Raw genomic sequence first — 24401 nt, forward strand, 5'->3', positions numbered from 1 at the left:
GGGACTCTTTAGGTTATTTATCCTAACGAGGGGACCTTACCGAGTGGCCGTCTTCTGATTTCGCCGTAAGTACACGTTTTGAAAACCATTTCCCGGCCATCAGTTTCCCAAAGCAAGACGATGCAATTAAAATAAAAATAACTTTGAAGATAAGATGATTTCTGATCGCTGTTAAGTATAAAACTCCTTTAGCTTATAAAATTATTCGTCAGTAGTACAGTGCATAATGCGGTCTTTACTGACACATAAAGGGGAAACGTTTGCAAAAATCGCGAAAATTTCTTGACCTATTAATTTTGAAATTTTTACAAAATATTTTGTTAAAAGTTCGGACGGGCATAAGCTATAAACAATTTTTAAACATAACCGTATATACAACAAATTGTTCCGGTGTAGTTTTCTTTTTCGCAATCCGTTTTACCAGAAAACTGAGTATTACGAATCTTATATTTCTGAATCGTCCGATAATTTGTAATGTTACCCGTTCGTAGGTGAAGACTATTCGAAATAATGTCATTGACACTACTGTCCTCACAGAACCAGAACCTGGAGAGGTCTATATACCATTGATGCCAACCGATTTACGCATTCATTTTAAGTGACTTCAGTTCCTAACCATGGTTTCGTTTACGATAACAATAAACAAGGCCCAAAGTCAGGCACTCAAATGTGTTGGAATTGATTTACGATCATAGTGCTTTTCGCATGATCAATATTAATGTTGCTCTTCACGAATCGGTAGCTCAGAAAACTAGTTCATTCTCTCACGACACAGTATGCAAAAACCTAATAATGCTGTATATTCTAAAATTTTATAATTATATTGTGTACAATTTTTAAAAAAAATTACACTTGATAAAAACCCAAAACTGAAACAGAGAAGTGTTTCACTCGTATTCTATACGATTTATTATAGTGTCGAAATCCACACCTTCAAAGTGAGTGGAGTCGCCACGACGAGTCGAAATTTGCGTCCTGACACAATTTCCAGGCATATGCTAATTCCAATACATATTTAGCAGTTACGAAGCATTGTGGGTTCGCTAATAGATTTATAATCGTGATGTTGCTGGTTCCAATCTCGCCAGTAACAACGTTTTTATCTTTATTTAAATGTCATATTTATCAAGAAATTGAAATGTTAATTCGCAGATACAGAAATAAAATTTTTAATACAGGTAACATCATTGTATTCGAATTGTTATAAATTACATGTTGATACAGACCTGCGAAATGCCGTTTTGTTAAATCAAAGAAATTATATTCATCAATTATTCTGTTCAGTCTCTAGAAATTAAAAAAGTATTTTCTTTTCTGTTTGATGTTTTACATTTATGTACCAAATTTTGTTGTGGAAACTCGCATTTTCAAGGGAATGGTAATTAAAAATAAAAATTTATTCTTACTAAAAATTATGAGGTAATATTTGTTAAGTAACATTTGCTTTCCGGTATAACGTGATATGGCTCCAAATGTTTTTTTTTTTTTTATTAGCAATCACGCTACTTTGAAACGAATGACACACTGTGGCTGTTCACTTCCAAAATCACACACATAAAATCGAAATTAAAGTAACTGTCGTCATACTTCCTCCTGCGTCTGTTAATGGCATGTCATGATACATTTGAAATATCGCATTTCGTACTTACCTTTAAGACCACGCTGACCGGGAAACACAAATCACAAAAAATAAATTACAATTAAAAAAAAAAAAAAAACGATCTGCACCCGATAGACCTAACCTTCAGACTGATTGTTGCTGAATAAAAATAAATGAGTCACGTAGTAGGCTGCGATTCGGCTGCCATCTACCTCGCTGGCATAGTAACAACACTTACTCGCCGGCCCGCTAGGTATCACTACAGTCTATCTCTAATTGTAAGGTGGTTGACGCTCGAGGGGTTTGAGGCGAGCTGAGGAAGCAAACCCGGCCCCTACATGTACAGCCAAGGGGTGAGGAACCGTGTGAGGGAAGGAGGGCCGCATGCCTCTGCTTCGTGCTTCGCGAATGCGTTAAGCCGCGCACGGATGCAAAGAACGCTTGAATGATATTAATCAAAAATGAAATCGTTTTATCCATTGGCATGTTTAATAAATATTCTGACTGCAACAATTACGTACTGTTATTACAAGGAAAGCAAGCAGTACGAAACAGAGTGAAGTACAACGCGACACTCACAGTGCTGTCAGCTATGTAACGTTGGCTGCAACCAAAAACAAATGACTACTGGCCGAACCATTCCGACGTCTGCCGATGCAGCACTAGGGAGCCGATCGGCCCACTGGAGGATACACTGCACTAGCATACACATTGTTTCTTTACTTACAAGGGGAACTCCCCATCGCACCCCTCTCGGATTTACTCGTATGATGTCTCAGTGGTTACCCCGTCAAAAACTGATCACGGATTAAGCATGAAAACAGGAAGGAGGTGTACTGGACTGTGAAAACAGAAGCAAACAGAAACAGTGAACGGTTCAAGCTCAGGATGTGCAGCATCGAGCTTACGTCTGTAGCCACGGCGTCGTGGTTCTTTAGTGACGGTGTTGTACTGCGAAGGGGGAGATCCGTGTTCGAAACTCTCTAGTCCCCCTATTTATTTGTTTATTTTTTTCACAAAATTATGAACTGCGCGTCCGGTCATTGGCGTGTCTGTCCACTGTATTCAAATTTGTGTCTGTGTCATGATGTAACGTTTGTTTGCAACAACGAGGTGACAGGAAGGGACCTCCAGCCGTACGTAGCTCCTGTTTGTTCTACGCAAGTACCACCACATGCTATGACCCTTACGTTCCGTTTTTTAAGTTTTGACTCTTAAATTCCTTTGTAGTAACATAGTTCACACCCGTTTATTTGTTGTTTTCATTTTGTGAGAAGTCTATACGGCATCTCGCCTGCTCTCATTATTCATCACATTTACTTGCGACGGTAATATATTCCTACCAAATGACTCACATTCTATCAGTAACGTATGGTATGACAGTTGCCAAGACTACAGAAGGAGAAAAGATACGTCTGCAACCGGACGAAAGTTCACAATACAGGGTGTACATAAAGACCGGGAACACTCTCAATTATTTATTGCACAAGAACTAAACATTGTACAGATGTCACAAATATTGCACTTTGAAGAGAAACTCTGAAAGTTTTTTTTCTATATGCGAACCATGTGTGACCCAGCAGACGTCAATACCGTAATCCAATTCTTGCCATACCCGTCCCAGTATGGCATCGTCGACTGTTGCAGTCGCTTCCCGTATTCTCTCCCGGAGTTCTGATACATCACGTGGTAGAGGCGGTACAAACACCAGATCTTTAATGTGTCCCCAGAGAAAAAAGTCACACGGAGTGAGATCTGGTGATTGGGGAGGCCATTTCATGAAACAGCTCTCCCCTTCTGTAGCACGGCCGATCCATCGATGCGGCAGCTCCGCGTTAAGGTACCCACGAACTTCACGATGAAAATTGGGTGGAGCCCCATCCTACTGAAAGATGAACGGAGAGTCCCATTGCATTTGAGGCATCAACCATTGCTGCAACATGTCCAAGTAGGATTATTCAGTGAAAGTGCTCTCGGCGAAGAAGAATGGCCCGTACAGTTTTCGACGTGACAAGGCGCGAAAGCATTTACCTTTGGGGAATCACGCTCAAATTCAATGCACTTGTGTGGATGCTTCCCAGGTTGGACAATTACGCCTGTAATTAGTGTGAAAAGTGGCTTCGTCGCTAAAAATTAAGCGATCAACAATGCCATCCCCATCCTCATCCAATTATTGCAACTGTGAACAAAACTCAAAACGCTTGTCTTTGTCGTCATTGAGCTTGTGCACTAGCTCCAGTTTGAATGGTTTCATAGACAGCTTCTGTCACAGGACTTTCCACACTGTCATTGGAGCCATTTCGAGTTCACGGGATGCACGGCGCACCGATTTCTTTGGACTCGTGAATGTCTCTCGAACGTGCTTCACATTCACTTCACTCACACAGGGACGTCCGCTTCTCTTTGCCGGGCACAAGCAACCCGTCGTAATGAATTTGTTGTGCCAGTGGTAAATGGCCTTCCTTGTTGGTGGCTTCTTACAGTACTTGGTTCTAAACATCCGTTGAACAGCTGTAGCACACTCGTTTTTCTCGAACTCCAACACACAGAAAGCTTGCTCTGCACCTGAACTCACCATGTTTGTGACTAGCGCTGACAATCGGCAAATTACCAAACTATGCTGTGGTGGTATACATGAAAAAAAAAACTTTCAGGGTTTCTCTTCAAAATGACATATATATGATATTTGTACAATATTTGGTTCTTGTGCAATAAATAATTGAAAGTGTTCAAAATGTTCAAATGTGTGAGAAATCTTATGGGACTTAATTGCTAAGGTCATCAGTCCCTAAGCTTACACACTACTTAACCTAAATTATCCTAAGGACAAACGCACACACCCATGTCCGAGGGAGGACTCGAACCTCCGCCCGGGGCCAGCCGCACAGTCCATGACTGCAGTGCCTTAGACCGCGCGGCTAATCCAGCGCGGCTAATTGCAAGTGTTCCCGGAATTTATGTACACCCTGTATATGGGGCACGAAAGAGATTCGAACATGAAATACAACACCGTGAGCACACAATCACGACACCGTGATCCTTGCAATTTGCGCGACATTGCACATCTTAAGCATGGACCGTTGACCGTTTCTATTTTGCTTCTTTTTTTCATTGTTCAGTATACATTCTTTCTCTTTTCACATTTGATCTGTGTTCAAAATTTGATGTGCTATCCACTGGGCCATTTTCCCACTAAATCTGAGGAGGTGCAATGGGGAGTTTCCCTTGTTAGAATGCAAATAAACCAAACTGTTATTTTAATGACACCACCATGATGCCCCTGGGTGCTGCGACGCACAGTTTGAAAATCTGACTTACATTGCGTGATCTCGAACGCTCAGACCCGCACGAAAATGTTTTTTTAGAATATAAATCACTCAACTCGAAAACAGTGGTATGAGCCATTCGCATGCAAAAGTACGTGTCTCACCACTAGAGACGTTTGAATGATTAACTGTTCAAAGTCTAAGAGTGGAACTTCGGCAGCGCGAAGAAACAAAATACCGATACAACATGACCAAAAACACACACATTGCAATGTTGTGATTTATTGCTGTATTTCCCTGTGCGTAAAGTAATTACCCTGTATGAGCAATAATCACTTTCTCCAGAGCTGGTAGTGTTGCACAGCTGCTCAAAGTGCAGGAGTGGGATTTCAATAAAGTGATCAAGTGTGGCGGGCAGCATGCATTCCTGGCTAAAGCCAGTTTTTCACATTCGACATCATTTCTGTATTCAAGCAGCGCAGTATCAGAACGCCAGCAGTAATTACATTTTCAAACGTGGCATATGGCATTGGACTGGTTGAAAGCATAAATGATGTTGAATGTGAAAATTTGGCTTTGGTTAGATGTGGATATTGTTCTATTCCACTTTGCTTCGACCAATTCGTTGAAATGCCCCACCGCCCTTCGAAGATTGAAAAGCTGTCAACACTATCAGATCAGTAGAAAAGGTTTGCTTTTCACCCAGCATAATTATGTAAGTAGAGGGAAATATAATAAAAAGTCACGACGGTGAAATGTTGTATATATTAAGTATTCGCATTTGCGAGTGTGTATAACCATCAGCAGTAGATTGGAATGACGACAGTGAAAATTTGTGCCGGAAACGGGACTCGAACCCGGATTTTCCGTTTTTGGCGATCGGTCGCCTTACCATTTGGGTATCCGTGCACGAACCACGGCCAGACGCAGACTTCCATATGTTGTCAACCGTGCGTCTACAACCTACACTCATACATCCATTATGTGTATTCCCGTATGATGGAGACGTTTTGCTTGAAATTCGCTTGCCCGGTGTCGCGGGTAAATACGATATTGCGGTGCCTCTGTTATTCCGAATTACGATTCAAAGTTCCTTCTTTGGACATGCATTCCTTTGGACATGCATATATGTCAAAAGGAAATTTGCATCGTAATTCAGAATAACACAGGCACTGCAATATCGTGTTGAAATATTGTGTTTTTGGTCTTATGATATTGATATTTTTATTCTTCGCGTTACGAAAGTACCTGTCTTAGACCCCGAATAGATGGTCGTTCAAATGTCTCATATGATAAGACGCGCAGTTTTGCATGCGAACGACTCAGACCACTGTTTTCGGGATAAGCGACTTGTACTCTAAGCACATTTTCGTGCGGGTCTTAGCATTCGGGGTTACACGCTATTAGTGTACAGAATGGCAGATGTTTTTAAATATGGCCGAGCGGTTCTAGGTGCTACAGTCTGGAACCGCGCGACCGCTACGGTCGCAGGTTCGAATCCTGCCTCGCGCATGGATGTGTGTGATGTCCTTAGGTTAGTTAGGTTTAATTAGTTCTAAGTTCTAGGGGACTGATGACCTCAGAACTTAAGTCCGATAGTGCTCAGAGCCATTTGAACCCTTTTTTTTAAAAAAAATATGGATCAATGCAATTAGTTCCCCAAACAAAAAGAAAGAACCCAATTGATCTGATTATAATATCTGTATTAAATGTCTCCGCCTGCCATATTACGTGAATACTGGAGAATAGGAATGTGGAGCTATATGAAATGCAAAAAAACTAGTGAAACCGGTGTTCGAGAAGGCAAATGAATTTTGCTAGGAGTATTCTGGGAAAGTGCTGTGCATCTGTAGAAGAAAAGGCGTATAATACGCTTGTACCATCTCTTGCTCCAGTGTGTGGCGTCGTAGTCAAGTTGACGTAATAAGAAGGGAATTCCGAGAAGTGCTACCATTATCATGACAGGTTTCTACACAAAATTGCAACAGAGATGTGCAGTGAACTTTAAATGGCGAGGCGTTGTGCATCACGGTGTAATTTAGTGTTAGAAATCTGATAACGTATGTTGCTAGAAGGCAACCAAGATACGAGTTCGCTTGAAGATTTTAACAATCGTTCTTCCCCGCACAATTCGCTACAGGAAAGGGTGGAATTGACTGTGGTACATAACGTACCATGTGCCACATATCATAAGGTGTCTTATGCAGAATAAATGTGGATGTAGTTCGAAACGACAATTAACGGTAGCTTCTCAACGCTGTTGGTGTTTCGTGCACTCCATGACACGCTGCTGCACCTCCTTTAGGGCGAAAGGAGGTACTACGTACTCGTAGGTAGATGGCTATCATTCAGTTATTGTTGAGTCTGTTTAGATGCGGGAGGCCGATTGGAGCTGCCCACCTTACATGACCAAACAGCGCCAAATTGTAATACTGATGGTGGTAATCTGCTAAGTTAGTACCAATTTCTGCTAGAACGTTCCGCTCGTTTGCTTTTTATTTTATTATTTTTTATGCAATCTAGTTCGCATTTTAATCAAAAATACACTTAGAACATATTTGTTATATGTTGTTTAAAGTAGAATCTTGCAGTCTACTTCAGGTACCTGGAGAGCAGGCCTAATATCGATAGTCCGCAGCTCGTGGTCGTGCGGTAGCGTTCTCGCTTCCCGCGCCCGGGTTCCCGGGTTCGATTCCCGGCGGGGTCAGGGATTTTCTCTGCCTCTTGATGACTGGGTGTTGTGTGATGTCCTTAGGTTAGTTAGGTTTAAGTAGTTCTAAGTTCTAGGGGACTGATGACCATAGATGTTAGGTCCCATAGTGCTCAGAGCCATTTGAACCTAATATCGATAAAAATTTTAAAATGATGATGATGATGACATTAATAGTAATAATCAGACTGAAACACCTTTTACATTTACTTCTACAGAGCTATAGGAAATTGTCGTGTTTGCTGATCCAGTAGCTGATAAACAAAGGAACAGTGCGTCAGTACAGCTGTTGACACGAAGTGCTCCATGAAGTAATTTACAGCCCCTGTGTGTCACATCGTATATCTGTTTTCCTGTTTAAACTGATGAAAAACTGCTGCACTGCAAAGCAGCGAGGCAAACTCGACCTGAAACGTGGCCTCCAACATACGCCAGTGCCGTGACGCCGGTTGATCTTAAGCTGCAATGCTCATTCCTTAATCTGAAATGGAGCAACATTATGGCTTACGTCTGGAAATTAATCGTTGAGTATGAGGTAACAGCTCAAACCATCGTCGATTGTTTACGTTTCATTTATATAGTGTCTGTTATCGTTCTAACAGGTGCGTTGTTTTACGCGATAGGACAGGAGCACTTTAACTTTTTAATTAAAGAGTTTGATTTATTCTTCATCAAGGGGTGTTGAAATCGAAAGAAGGTGATGAACATTTTTCCTCTTTCTTGTGTCTGTGTCCTGCATCGGCTTAGAGTCGGCATGGTTATTGACGGCTATGGCACGTATAATGTAAGAGCTGTGAGCTGTCACCGATCCTCTTTAAGCTGTATCTAGGAGCAGTCCTTCAGACTTGGCATAGAAAATGCCAGGTTATGGGAGTGACAGTAGAAGACAGCAAGATATTTAGCCTGTACTTTGCAAATGACTAGATTTTTACTACTAGAAGATAAAAGTTATCTGAGGTATATGATAAGACCGAATAAGGCTGGCCTGAAGATGAACATGAGTAAGTGCTTGGTCGCTGGAAATCGAAATGTAAATAATCTGGATGTAGATCGAGAAGTAATTGTAGGTGTGGAAAGTCAAAATATGTTGGGGTATTATTTAACAAAAACGGCCCAAGTAATGCTGAAATCACAAGTAGAATTAATAAAGGACGACCTGTAGCAAGGGCAATGAACACTGTTCTGTGGAACAAACAGATAAGAACAACAACGAAGGAGAGAATCCATGTTACTGTAATCCCGGATGTAGTTTTGTACGAAGCAGAAGCCTGGGACATTAGCAGCAATAATAATAATTTATTATTATAATGATTGTTGCCCTTTAGGAGAGCGATTGAACTTGAAATCATAATTTAATCTCCGGATGTTTTTCTACTTTGCTTAAAAAAAACTCTTCATCCTCTCAGAATGCTCCTTCTTCCGTTCTTCTGTCCATTTTTTACCAGGCTGGCGCGCGCGATGTTCTTTCCTCAAGCTTCACACTTGTGATTTTATTCCGGCAATCAGTGCGGTCTTCGAGATTTTTTATGTTGATCTGCTGCAGATCCCTCTGGACTTCTTTCAGCCATTAAAATAATAATAATAATAATAATAATAATAATAATAAACTGTTTGTCACTGAGATAGGTTACTTAACACAAAGCTCAAGCTATACTATGGTGGATAGGATAGCAAATCACGTAATCCGACAAAGAATGAAAATGTATAGGGATATCTGTGACGATATCCTACAAAAACAGGTCATGTGGCTTGGCCATGTGAATAAGATGAATGAAGACAGGATACCAAATAGGATACTGTGGTGGATACCATCCCAGCGGAAGAAAATGGGCCGCCCACGACGCAACTGGCAAAATCATATGGAGGAGGGATACCCTGTACCCCAGCCTGTAGTGTTATTGATGTGAAAGTGAGCGAACGTTTTCTAAATGTTTGCGAATCGTGTAACTGAGGCGGGATTTGGGTACCACCCGGGCATTCACCCAGTTAGATGTGGGAAACCGCCTAAAAATCCACATCCAGGGTGGCCGGCACACTGACCCTCGCTGGTAATCCCCTGGGAGGATTCGATGAGGGGCCGGCGCGCGTACCCGTCCCGGAAGCGGTGCTTCGATGTGCACAGTTATCGGAGCGGATCGGAAGAAAATGATTAACAATCTTCGAAATTCAGCGCAGTCATGATGCAAATTTCAAACTCGCAGTTATTCGTTAGACGACTTCTAATGGAGAAGCTAGTAAAACGTGTGGTTGGACGAACCCATTGTGGCGTTGTATCGCATAAAGAATAATCCGCAAATTACTGTTCCATTAAGAAAATCCTACATACGGCCCAAAACTGGAAAACATCCGGAACTTGAGCTAGGTTTCTTCCTTTGTACTACATAAAAGAAAAAGATTCGCAGGTTTATGGGCAGAAAAGGCCGCTCTATCCGATGAAGTACTTCACTAACACAGACTGCCGGAAGGTGTTACCGTGAAACTCGTCAAGTATCAGAGGCACGTAAACCAAAAGCGGCAGTGGCACTCACGCTTTACACTGGATCGACAACGCCGACGAGCTGCCCGTCTTTTCAAGACTTCCCAAGCAATACGACAGTGGACTACACACATCAACAAACCTTTTCCATCACCCCTATATGTCGTGCCGGTGTTTTGTTGTTATGACTGTTCCTGTGCCGCTGTGAAGGTCACCACTCTGTTGTTTGTAAACATACACACAGTTACCGTGAGCGCTACGTATGGGTAGAACGCAGCACTCGAATGTATTATACAGCATTTCAGTTGAAAGTAAAACACCATGTCTGTGAAACTGTAGAGTGAACCTCCATCATGCCACGAAGGACAGTCGCCACCAATGATTAGCTCCGCGCCATCACGCTAGGCCCAGGCTTCTCAACCTTGGAAGTTGCTAGATGTGTGCACCGGAGTTAAAGTAATATGGTGCGGACACGGAATCGTTTCCATTTGACAGATGGTGTTAGAGGCTTACACCGCACAGGCCGTCCACATTCGACATGTGCACATAATGATCGCTATCTTCGACCTCTGAAGCAAAAGAACGATGGGCTAAGTGTTCCAGAACTGAATTCGGCGTTCGAAAAGGCTACAGGACGTCATTCGTCACGTCAAACAGTTAAGAGACGATTACATGATGCAGATCTCCATTCTCAACGACCATGACGAGCACTGCTTCGTACACTACAACACCATGGACTCAAATATGGCCAAGAAAGAATGCAGAATGGACGCCGCAGGATTGTCGTCAGGTGTTGTTTACGGACGAAACTCAGATCTACACTCCTGGAAATGGAAAAAAGAACACATTGACACCGGTGTGTCAGACCCACCATACTTGCTCCGGACACTGCGAGAGGGCTGTACAAGCAATGATCACACGCATGGCACAGCGGACTCACCAGGAACCGCGGTGTTGGCCGTCGAATGGCGCTAGCTGCGCAGCATTTGTGCACCGCCGCCGTCAGTGTCAGCCAGTTTGCCGTGGCATACGGAGCTCCATCGCAGTCTTTAACACTGGTAGCATGCCGCGACAGCGTGGACGTGAACCGTATGTGCAGTTGACGGACTTTGAGCGAGGGCGTATAGTGGGCATGCGGGAGGCCGGGTAGACGTACCGCCGAATTGCTCAACACGTGGGGCGTGAGGTCTCCACAGTACATCGATGTTGTCGCCAGTGGTCGGCGGAAGGTGCACGTGCCCGTCGACCTGGGACCGGACCGCAGCGACGCACGGATGCACGCCAAGACCGTAGGATCCTACGCAGTGCCGTAGGGGACCGCACCGCCACTTCCCAGCAAATTAGGGACACTGTTGCTCCTGGGGTATCGGCGAGGACCATTCGCAACCGTCTCCATGAAGCTGCGCTACGGTCCCGCACACCGTTAGGCCGTCTTCCGCTCACGCCCCAACATCGTGCAGCCCGCCTCCAGTGGTGTCGCGACAGGCGTGAATGGAGGGACGAATGGAGACGTGTCGTCTTCAGCGATGAGAGTCGCTTCTGCCTTGGTGCCAATGATGGTCGTATGCGTGTTTGGCGCCGTGCAGGTGAGCGCCACAATCAGGACTGCATACGATCGAGGCACACAGGGCCAACACCCGGCATCATGGTGTGGGGAGCGATCTCCTACACTGGCCGTACACCACTGGTGATCGTCGAGGGGACACTGAATAGTGCACGGTACATCCAAACCGTCATCGAACCCATCGTTCTACCATTCCTAGACCGGCAAGGGAACTTGCTGTTCCAACAGGACAATGCACGTCCGCATGTATCCCGTGCCACCCAACGTCCTCTAGAAGGTGTAAGTCAACTACCCTGGCCAGCAAGATCTCCGGATCTGTCCCCCATTGAGCATGTTTGGGACTGGATGAAGCGTCGTCTCACGCGGTCTGCACGTCCAGCACGAACGCTGGTCCAACTGAGGCGCCAAGTGGAAATGCCAAGGCAAGCCGTTCCACAGGACTACATCCAGCATCTCTACGATCGTCTCCATGGGAGAATAGCAGCCTGCACTGCTGCGAAAGGTGGATATACACTGTACTAGTGCCGACATTGTGCCTGCTCTGTTGCCTGTGTCTATGTGCCTGTGGTTCTGTCAGTGTGATCATGTGATGTATCTGACCCCAGGAATGTGTCAATAAAGTTTCCCCTTCCTGGGACAATGAATTCACGGTGTTCTTATTTCAATTTCCAGGAGTGTATTTTTTCCCTGATAATCGCGGACAATGTGTTTGGAGAGAACCCGGTAATATCGAACGCCTCCAACACTGTGTCCCACATGTGCAACAAGGTGGTCGTGGAGAGATGTACTGGAGTAGCACATTACATGGGACCACCGTACACCTCTCGCGATTGTTGAGGGCAGTCTCTTTGCGCTGCGGTACAGGGACGAGATTCAGGAACCAATAGTGTGACTGTATCGCCAACTTTTTGTTCACAATTTGATCTTGATGGACCATGACTCACGGGCTCGTCGTGCTGTTCTCGTGAAAATGTGTCGGATCGATTGAAACGAGCTGTGTTTCGATGTCGACAACGGCCACGTGCTCTGCGCACATTACACCGAATCGCCACTGAAGAATGGGACGATTTTCTGATCTCATCTATAATATTCCACGATGGATTCCAGCCTGCATCCGAGCAAGAGGGCGTTTCATCACATATTGACGTTGCTCAGTAGTGCTGTGAAAATCCCCCCGTGGGAAACAGGCAGTTTTATCGTTACAAAATGGTTCAAATGGTTCTGAGAACTATGGGACTTAACATCTTAGGTCATCAGTCCCCTAGATCTAAGAACTACTTCAACCTAGCTAAGCTAAGGACATCACACACATCCATGCCCGAGGCAGGATTCGAACCTGCGACCGTAGCAGTCCCGCGGTTCCGGACTGAAGCGCCTAAAACCGCACGGCCTTATCGTTACACTTTTTTTTTTATTTGGTCATCTGGATACATTGCAAATGAATATGTACGCATGTTTCAGAGGCAATTTTTGTTTTCTTTGTTGTGTATTTCGCAGTAAAGAGGTAATGCAAAACTTTTATTGATTTATGTGTAAAGAGGTGAAAAAATCTCACTAAGAAAACCTGGAAGAGAAAAACTAAGAATTACCGTCTTGTTTGCAATTGTCGTAGGAGGAGGAAAGCTGTGCTCCAATATTATTCTGAACTGTAACTTTGTCCAAGGAAAATTCGATTAACTGAAGCTTTCGATACCGCTTCGCCAACTCAACGCAAACTGTGACCTTTCAGCTTAACCTAGACGTAAGACTGCACTACAGATCAGTATGTCATGACAACCTACATTCCTAAAAATAATATAGACGCAAAAAATATTGAAGTGTTCTCTTCCTGCTTAAGCATGTATGACGTCACACTCTTCATCTTAATTGCGTCAAACGGCGAAGCTGACATCCGTTATCGGTAGGTTCACTTGACCCGGAGAATATGCCTTCACAGTTAGTGATTCGTTGCCAAGAAAATGCTTAATGACAAAAACATCAATGATGAACTGGCTAGCTACTGTTTGGAGTCGCTGACCTTGTGCGCTGCTCGGGAAGAGAGCTGTGCCAGTGTTGAATGCCTTTAAAGGTCACTTCAGACCTGAAATAAAGATTTTTCGGAACAGTCGAACTGCACATGTTGGCCATATGTAGTAATAAAATATAGAATAATAAATTTAAAACAAAATTGCGGACTGAATTATGATTACAGTGCCTGTCCAGTCTTTGAAATAAATTGTGATAAAGAAGGAACGAGCTACGAGACAGCAGTAGTCGTCTGTTGTGTCACAGGTGAAATATATGTTATCTGTTCGCTATCTCCTGTCTTGGTTGAAGACTATCGACCAGAACTTGAGACAGTGATGTTTATCGACCAACAGTGACCTCCAGAGATATTCGTCACGTAATATTCAAAGTACAGTCGGTTCTCTGTATCTTTAATGCACATTATCTGCAGAGAAATCTTGTTAACATATCTTCAAGAAATGCTTGTGGTTAATAGCTAACAATCAAGGTCACAGTTGTCCGTCGTCGTCGTCCCGTCCCGTCCCCCCCCCCCCCCCCCTCAGGAACTACCCACTTTCCTGCTGCCTGACCCAGTATACTCGTATGTAGCGTCTGCTTATTGTCCCAAATTTAGCATTTCATTTATTCTTGTGGCTGGAAGCTGTTCTTGCCACCACATCGACAGTTAAGCTGGTCGGAACCAAGTATTTACGAGTATCTGGTTGGACAAGGACGGCTGAACATAGCCGATTTTTTTCTTCCAAATTTAATTGTCTATTTCGGACGCTGACAACAATCTCAAGTCTTGGAAGTGAGAAAACGCAGTTGTAGGATGCACGATACAAGAAGTTTCAGATCGCCTCCATGTTCTAATGAGAGTGGCTACTGCCGACCGCCTCATATTTTTCTGTAATGAAAAAGGTCTGTTCCGTCGTACACACTGCCTCGCCAGAGCAATTGAGAAACTGCCTGAGCAGATAGACAGCGAAATTTATACTCAAGCCTCTGAAGTGGCGTCACATCAAAAGGCGTCCACCAGGTAGAGACCCCACACTAAGTATACACTAACGGAAAAAAATTGCAACACCAAGAAGTTGTGCGACACAAACGAAACTTTATAGGCACGTTTCTACACCTGAAAGATGAGGTCTATTCGGATTTCGCCCGAGTCGCATAATAGTGACGGTAATAGCGAAACTCAAGGCTGCTTTAAAGACACGAGGTAACGGTTGTGAGCTTTAGTTACCCTTGATATTCGACGTGGTGAGTTGATGTTAGTCAAGAATGCATTTAAGGTGACAAAGACGCCATTATCAACACCTCACTGAGTTTGAACGAGGTCGTGTAACATGGTTACGAGAAGCTGGATATTCCTTCTACGATATTGCAGAAAGACTTGGCAGGAATGTAGCCACGATACAAAATTACTGGCAGTGGCGATCACGAGACTGTACGGTCACAACAATACCGCGCTCTGGACGCCCACGTGGCACTGCCAAGAGGGAATACCATCGTGTTCGGCGTATGACTCTCGCGCATCGTGCTGCATCTTCAGCAACAATTGGCCCCACAGTGATACAACTAGTTCCTACAGATCGGTCACTTCAAGGACCGCTCATAACTAGACGCCGTGTAGTGTGCATTTCACTAATCCCAAAACCGCCGCCGCCTTTTGCGTCTTCGGTTGTGTCAAGCGAGAGCTCATTGAAGTGTAGGGTTGAGGACTGTTGTGTTTACTGATGAAATCTGGTTCTGCCTCGATGCGAGTGATGCCCTCGTATTGGTTAGGAGAAGACTAGGTAAGGCCCACAACCAACCTTTCTGTGTGCTAGACTAACTGGAGCTACCCATGGAGTTACGGTCCAGGGTGCGATTTCGTATGACAGAAGGGGCAGTCCCGTGATTATCCCGTACCCTAACTGCAAAATTGCACGTAAATCACGTGATTCGACATGTCATGCTGTCACTTATCAACAGCATTTCAGGGAGTGTTTTCCAACAAGAAACGCGCGCACACATAGCGCTGTTGTAACCCGACAAGCTCCACAGCGGTTAGAGCCGGCCGTCCTGGCCGATGGGTTCTAGGCGCTTCAGTCTGGAACTACGCGACCGCTGCGGTCGCAGGTTCGAGTCCTGCTCGGGCATGGATGTGTGTGATGTCCTTAGGTTGGTTAGGTTTAAGTAGTTCTAAGTTCTAGGGGACTGATGATCTCAGATATTAAGTCCCATAGTGCTCAGAGACATTTGAACAACAGCGTGTCGACATGTTGCCTTGGCCTGCTCGTTCACAAGGTCTGTCTCCAGTCGAGCACATATGAGACATCGTAGGATGAAAACTCCAGCATCATCCACAAGCAGCATTAACTGCTCTGTGTTGACCGACAAGTGTCACAGGCGTGAAACACTATCCCACAAACTGACATCCGGCTATTATACAACACAATGCATGCACTTTTGCATGATTGCATTCAACATTCTGCCGGTTATACTGTTTATTAATGTACTAGCATCTCACATCTGCAATTGGCTAATCTCGAACATACATTAACCTGTGATATTGCAATGTTAATCACTTAAATATGTTCAAAAATGGTTCAAATGGCTCTGAGCACTATGGGACTTAACATCTGTGGTCATCAGCCCCCTAGAACTTAGGACTGCTTAAACCTAACTAACCTAAGGACATCACACACATCCATGTCCGAGGCAGGATTCGAACCTGCGACCGTAGCGGTCACGCGGTTCCAGACTGAAGCGCCTAGAACCGCACGGCCACACCGACTGGCTTTAAATATGTTACCTAGACGAACGTATTCCGAAATTTCATTACTCTACATTAATTATTTTTTAGTGCTGTGATTTTTGTCCGTCAGTATATTTATCGCTGCGAATTTTATTTTATTTATTTCTGATAGTTTACAGAAAATTGGAAGTCAAAATTTTTAAAAAGTGCTTTCTTTTATAAAATCTTGCCAAAGTGTAGTGATACTCTTGACGCCATTCGCATCACTGGGGATACATCCTTTCTGCCTATTTCCAGTAACCTTTCCGTTTATGTCAAATATTTTCATTCCATCTTAATATCATAACCTAACTTTGTGTATCCTGCTACGCTCCTGACGAATTTCATTTCGTCTGCCTGTTATCTTGTTTTCTCTCGCTCTCTTTCCTTTTTTCCATTACTCATTATTCATTCCCATACACCAATTTTCCCACTGCTCTTTATATATACATTGACGGAATTTTACGGCTATGTAAAATGAAACGATAGAATTATACGTAAGACTTATTTAGCAAAATGTTGTAAGTGGTGATAAAAAGTTTTCGTTTGAGGGCGTTGCTGCAGCGTATATCAAGTAGTGCGTCTCCGATGGGTGTATATAAGCACCGAAATGTAGGCAAGGGACTAGCGTAGCAATCGTGTCATTCCGATGTGTGTGCGGTCAGTACGGAAACTTGACCTATGGCGACATTATTACCAAATGCGTTCTAACAGGACTAACATGCTTTCCTTTCGTGGCTGCCGAAGGACAAACGCCGGTAGACACCCATCGGAAAATGAAGAATGTGTATGGGGCAGCATGTCTGCCGAAAGCCCCTGTCCCAAGAATGTCAAGAAACAGCCACCTCCAGAATGAGATTTTCACTCTGCAACGGAGTGTGCCCTGATATGAAACTTCCTGGCAGATTAAAACTGTGTGCCGGACCGAGACTCGAACTCGGGACCTTTGCCTTTCGCGGGCAAGTGCTCTACCAACTGAGCTACCCAAGCACGACTCGCGCCCCGTCCACACAGCTTTACTGTTTGGAGGGTAGGAGGCGACATATTGGCAGAAGTAAAGCTGTGAGGACGAGGCCCGAGTCGTGCTTGGGTAGCTCAGTTGGTAGAGCACTTGCCCGCGAAAAGCAAAGGTCCCGAGTTCGAGTCTCGGTCCGGCACACAGTTTTAATCTGCCAGGGAGGTTCAAACCAGCCACCTGCTGGAAAAAGTGATGCGCACCCTCTTCTTTAATTGCGAGAGCCCATTGCTCATTTATTTCAAGGAACCTGGTGTCTCTATCCCTGGGGAACGATACTGCGCAACACTGGGAAAATTACGGCAAATTAAGGCAAAATGCCCGAAAAGAAAAACAGCGACAAGAGGTGTTGCTGCTTCATTATAACGCACGTCCCCATATCGCAAATGTCGTAACGCAGAAGTTACGCCATCTCAAGTGGGAGAGACTTCCTCTCTGTCTTCTTCCGGTTGGCCTCCATTCAAAAATCTTTTTAGTTGTTCTTCCAGTATCCATCCTGAGGACATGCCCAAGCCAGGCTGTTCGTCTACTTTTTATAATTCTTACGATATCAGCTCATTGTATGAGGCGATCCAGCTTAGTATTCGTCATAGATATCCAGAAACCATTATTACCCCGAACTGCCCCATAGATCTTGCGCAGCCCTCTACATTCAGATATCCTGAGCTGCTGCTCATCAACACTCGCTAGCGTCCATGCTTCGCATCCTTAGGTTACAACTGTTCTGATCATGACCTTACATAGTTGCAGCTTCGGCTGCCTTTTAATAACATGAGATACCAACAATTTCTTAAACGTGTGGAAGCATCTATTACTACTTAGAATGCGCAGTTTTATTTCAGTTGAGATGGAACTTGTCCTGTTAATATTAGATCCCAAATAGTCAAAGTTCTGCACATGTTGCCAGCATATAGGGATCATATCTCGTAACTGAACGGTACACACTGGCCCTCTTCTATTTTCTTCAAACATACAGGATTTGAAGGTCAGTGCCTGGACAGCAGTTTCCGAAAACAGTAGGAAGAATTTCTGCAAGACTGGAAATCGTACTTGGTGGTCGATTTAGTTCAGAAATACTTTTCTTCTGCCCTAATGAGAGGACTGTTACATAAGTAAACGTCCGAAAAAGGAGGCACGCATATATAGACTGTATTCTTTTTTTTAAACAGCTGACGAATGGTTTGACATAATTCTTATTACGTATGCTGTTTGTGTGAGAACAACTTGAGCGTAATACACTGATATATGTAGCTACATATATTCTAGCGGAGCTTACAGAGATTGTACAAGCAGCCGGAGTCACTCTTTGTACTTTGATCTGCCGCGGACAAGCGTACAGAGTCCGAAAGACTAATCTCTCGGTTCTGAGCTATAAACAGAGGGAAAAAGTCACAGATAATGTTCAGACCTTTATTCCGCTCTGTGGAAAAAGTAACGGATCTCATCTTGTTTGTGAGGCAGTACGTTGCTTTGACGCTAATATCGTTGAGTGTTGGACAGAGAAGAGAATGTGATAGCAGAAAATGATTATTTGCAATCTTTCTCTGAAGGGTAACGTGATCCAGCACGGAGCATCGTCTGCGTGCTTTCGGCAATCACAGTATCACCAGATGGCTAACTGGTAAAGGAATATTTTGTGTTAAATGCCCCTTGGACGTGGAGGTTATCAGTAGAGGCTCGGTCAGGGGCACACTGGACTCTCATTTGGGAGGACGGCGGTTCACATCCTGGTTCGTCCATTCAAATTTAGATTTTCCGTTATTTCACGAAATCGTTTGAGGTAAATGCCGGGATGGTTCCTTTAAAGGGCAAGGCCGATTTCCTTCCACATCCTTCCAACATTCCGAGGTTGTGGTCCGTCTCTAATGACCTCATTGTCGATGGAACGTTAAACACTGGTCTTCATTTCTTCGGACTGCAGAAAGGATAGAGGAGGAACTCGGCCAAGCCGTTTTCAAAGGAACTGATCCGGCATTTGCCTTAAGTGATTTGTGGAAATAACGGAAAATCTAAATATCTGTGGCTGGAAGAGAATTTGAACTGCTATCTTCCCAAGTGCAAGTCCGTTGTCTTCACCGGTGCATAACTTCGCTGGGTGACAGCTAACAGAACAACTAACTTGAAAGAGAAAATCTTTGGGGATACCCTATCCGATCGATAACCAGACAGTCACCCCTGGTCATTTATTTCGTTGGTTAAGAGCTACACTCAGTGAATGTGACGAAAAGGCCACACGGGAGCCATACACCACACCACCACACGGAATGACGAACGAGGCGTTTGCGGAAGAAATTTATGAACTGTGCCTTTTGCAAGCACTCTGATGACGTAATTTTTCAATTTTTTCCGTTCCGATAGCAAGGTTGGAGTGAATATTATTTAATGTTGCCCTCTTTCTACCTATTTGTCAACTACAGATCAATGTTAAGAATACCTTACGATGTGCCGTCACACCCACGTTATAATAAACTATCTGAGTAGCCGGTATCGCCCGGGTATGTATTTATTCCAATCTTCTAGAAGCCCATCCCCACCCCCCACCCCCTCTCTGACCCTCTCCTCTCTTTACATATACTATGCTCTTCCCCCTTCACTCTGTATGTCTGTTCCTCCCTCCCGTCTGCTCAACAGCTCCTCCTGCCGCCCTCTCTTTGTCCATCACCACGTTATCATTTCCACCCCTGTAGGATGTTGGTGGCTCTCACCCCCACAGTATTTCTTTCCTGACAGCAACTAACATGTATTGCAAGTTTGGTTGAAATCGATCCAGACGTTTAGGAGTCTCTTGCTTCCCGCAGCTTTGCCCGGCTTAGCACAAGTCTCATATGTTTCATCTATATTTATCATATTTTACACATATTTGTGCACGTATTTCACCTGTATCTCTAGCGAATTTCACTCTGCGTTTCGCTTTCATGCAGCTCAATGTTTATCTCCTGAACTATGTGTCGTACAACGTGATATTTTTGCTGGTGCATTCAGCGGTATATGTGAATATTGTTTGCAAAACGTGTTGCGAATCGAATTTGTAGTGAAGAAGTTGTAAATTAAAATGTCTGGCCTGATGCGGTAGTTTTACTGCGTGAACAGCGAAAATTGAATAAGCGATAAACTGTTTTCCTTTGATAATTTTGTGGGGGTGTCAGCGAGAAAAAGTCTCTCACAGGTTTGAAATCGCGTGTAAAATTTGTTGCAGGTCACTAAGTGCTCTCATTCTCGCATACTGGATGAATGTAATCTGGCTATCTGCGCGTCGTGAGCTATACTTCCCCCTCCCGCCCTCACATGATGCCGGGGGGGGGGAGCGAGGGGGGGGGGAGAGGTGATATGATTTGCAGTGATGATTATCAGGAATCAAACTCGGAAATGGCAATTGAAAATCAAGCAATACAGAAAATAACTTACGCAGTTATTCAAAGTGTTAACATGTCTACGCAGGCCAATGTAATTTGAAAAGAAAAGTAATTTACAGTGTTTTTCTAGATTGCAGATAACGTTATTGTACTTCTTGACCATAAATACTTTATCCAAGAACACGATACATTATCAAACTGGAGAATTTTCTTCCGCTGAAGCTCTGCAGGAACGTTAACAGCTATTGTGACAAGCATTCGCTGTTGGTTTAGTTGCGATGATTAATCTCGAGAAAAATTCTGTCACACTGTATAACTTTTCGTGTTGGTATACTGTATAGAGTTTAACACCCCTTCGGCGCAGAAGTGATAGAAAAGGAGTGCTGATTCGTAGTGAATAAGGATAGGGAAGGAAACCTTTTGCCCAAGTCGTGTATGGATACTGCAGAAAATCAAACGCCGGATGACTGGACGGGATTTTTAATACTGATCCTCCAGTGTAAGAATCCCAGGTAATGTCCGTTCTAGCATCTCTTAAAATGCATACATATTAGCTTGTCATAGTTAGCGCGTATTTCATTGACTGTCTTTGGATGTGAATCGCCGGCCGTGGTGGCCGAGCGGTTCTAGGCGCTACAGTCTGGAACCGCGCGACCGCTACGGTCGCAGGTTCGAATCCTGCCTCGGGCATGGATATGTGTGATGTCCTTAGGTCAGTTAGGTTTAAGTAGTTCTAAGTTCTAGGGTACTGATGACCTTAGAAGTTAAGTCCCATAGTGCTCAGAGCCATTTGAACCATTTTTTTCATGTGAATCGTTCTAGTTTATCTTTAGCGCATTATTATTCAATACGAGTGGAATATAGCTCGTTCTAATGTGGGCTGGTATGTTACAGGTTTCCTGCACCATTGAAGTGTATCCCTCCAGAAGTGAGACGGGTTTATATTTATTAAGAAACTGAAGGCACTGGAAAATACTTCAAAAAGTGAGTATTGTCATTTGTTGAACTTTAATTTTATTATTTACTCATAGATTTGGTTTTGTGTCTTGATAGTAATTCTCTTAAGGAAAAATTTGCTGTCAACCCTCACTGTGACTAGGTGCAAATAGTGTAGTTACGTGTGCTGGAAAGTTCAGATGTAAAAGTTGGTACGTTGCCCGAAAAATATCTTTTGTCGCCCAGAATGTATAGTTTAGCACTTCAAAAACAACTGCAGACTGGAAGAAGACACAAAGGGTAGTAGCAATATTTCCCAATACAACTCCATTTTTCATTTTAGAAAGTAATGCTCACCATACACAGTACATCTCTTTTCCTCGAAACCGCTTATGAAAACATTTTCCTCCTATATTCTGGTAGGTTACCACCCTGATCTCACGATGTCTGGTGGAGTTCGTCGTCTACAGAATACCTCGCATTATTTTACCCGATTCTTCAGTTGTTCGTCCGTGACAAAAGTACATATAAGAGCGCGCACCCAGAAAGTAAGTTTCCTGGTTGTGTTCCCTTTAAACTAAGCGTATTTAGCCAGGAAAACTGCGCATGCGCAACGGATCTATGACGTGACAGTCAAATGCCGGCCGGACAGATCGCCCCAGATGCCAGGACCGCGTCAGCAGTGCCCCGATTTGGCGTCTGTTATTCGTTCTACCGCTACCTGCGGGGTTCGGTCAGTGATAATGTTCCTTAATGCACCCGTCGAAATTCATCATCAGCTCTGTCAGGTCTAAGAGCAGAACAGCATGAGCAAACAGACGGTGCGTCGCTGGCTTAGGCTTTTGTTCCGAAGATCATCAAAGTGTCCATGATGAAGGGCGCAGCGGGCAATCGTCCCTCTTCAATGATCACCTGATTTAGCTGGTGCGGCAGCGCATCCTGAAGTACCGCCGCTTCACGCTTGCGGAGCTCAGCAGCAATTTTCCGCAGATATCGCGACCTTTCTGCACGAAATTTTCACTAAGCACCTGCTGTTCAAGAAATTGTGTGCCAGGTGGGTGCCGAACATCGTGACACTCGAGCAAAAAATGAAACGCTTCGGATCATCCACTGACATTTCTGCAGCGATATCGCGATGACGTCGTCGAGTTCCTCGACAAGATCGTCAAGGGCTGTGAGACGTGGATTTCTCATTTGACTCCGGAAACGGAGCAGTCGTCAATGCATTGGCGTCACAGTGGATCCCGGTCAAGACTACGTTCAGACACGAACTCAGGACATTTGCCTTTAGCGGGCAAGTGCTCTACCAACTGAGCTACCTAAGCCCCGTCCTCACAGCTTCACTTCTGCCAGTACCTCGTCTCCTACCTTCCAAACTCAGTTGGTAGAGCACTTTCCCGTCAAAGGCAAAGGTCCCGAGTTCGAATCTCGGTCCGGCACACAGTTTCAATCTGCCAGGAAGTTTCATATCAGCAAACACTCCGCTGCAGAGTGAAAATCTCATTCTGGAAACATCCCCCGGCTATGGCTAAGCCATGTCTCCGCAGTATCCTTTCTTTCAGGAGTGCTAGTTCTGCAAGGTTCGCAGGAGAGCTTCTGTAAAGTTTGGAAGGTAGGAGACGAGGTACTGGCAGAAATGAAGGTATGGGGACGGGGCGTGAGTCGTGCTTGGGTAGCTCAGTTGGCAGAGCACTTGCCCGCGAAAGGTCGCGAGTTCGAGTCTCGGTCCGGCACACAGTTTTAATCTGCCAGGAAGTTTCATATCAGCGCACACTCCGGGGCAGAGTGAAAATCTCATTCTAGGTTCGGACAGACTGTGTCGATGCAGAAAGTGATGTGCACGGTGTTCTGGGATAGCAAGGACATTCTGCTCAACGACTTCCTGCCCAGAGCTGGAACTGTGAACGCTGGCCGTTTCTGTGAAACAATGCGGGAACGTCAAGGTGCCATTCAGAACAAGAGATGTGGAATGCTTACTGCTGGTGTTGTGCTGCTCCATGACAATACTCGTCCCCATATGGCTCGGCACACAGCAACTGTTTTGCAGAAGTCCGGCTGGGATCTTTTTAATCATCCAGCATACAGTCCCATTCACAGGTGACCGAGCGAGGTGGCGCAGTGGTTAGCACACTGGACTCGCATTCGGGAGGACGACGGTTCAATCCCGTCTCCGGCCGTCCTGATTTAGGTTTTCCGTGATTTCCCTAAATCGCTTCAGGCAAATGCCGGGATGGTTCCTTTGAAAGGGCACGGCCGATTTCCTTCCCCATTCTTCCCTCACCCGAGCTTGCGCTCCGTCTCTAATGACCTCGCTGTCGACGGGACGTTAAACACTAATCTCCCTCCCCCCCATTCACAGGTGGACTTCTGCGACACAGGAATACAAAAGTTTATCTCGCGATATGACAAGTGTTCCCGTTCTTTTGGCGACTATGTCGAAAAATAGCTCAATCATTGCTGTACCTGTTGTCAATAAAGTTTTCTATGTAACTGTGTTGTATTTGTATTTAAAAAAATACGGGAACTTTTTTTCTAGATGCACCTCAGTAGAATCAGGAGTACTCTGAGGAAATCACGAGATATTCGAAGCTTAATACAGTTAACATTTCGATGCACACCTTTACGCAATTATCACCCGACCTGACGCAGGCATTCTTCCGTGTATTACTTCCCTCTGTTGGTTAAAGACTAGCAACGTTTCTTTCTTCTCTTT

At 44.4% G+C, this 24401-nt stretch overlaps 1 protein-coding gene across 3 annotated transcripts in view; it reads left to right on the plus strand.

Moving 5' to 3' along the window:
* Window positions 1-24401, plus strand: part of LOC126161654 (long-chain-fatty-acid--CoA ligase 4) — a 283314-nt gene that overhangs the window by 93543 nt on the left and 165370 nt on the right. For all 3 annotated transcript variants that reach the window (XM_049917642.1, XM_049917645.1, XM_049917643.1), the window contains exon 2: window positions 21647-21736. In XM_049917642.1, the coding sequence (XP_049773599.1) occupies window position 21736 (1 nt within the window). In that variant the 5' untranslated portion in view covers window positions 21647-21735. The remainder of the gene's footprint in view (window positions 1-21646; window positions 21737-24401) is intronic.

This window comes from Schistocerca cancellata, chromosome 2 (genome assembly GCF_023864275.1).
Source record: "Schistocerca cancellata isolate TAMUIC-IGC-003103 chromosome 2, iqSchCanc2.1, whole genome shotgun sequence".
Taxonomy (NCBI): domain Eukaryota; kingdom Metazoa; phylum Arthropoda; class Insecta; order Orthoptera; family Acrididae; genus Schistocerca; species Schistocerca cancellata.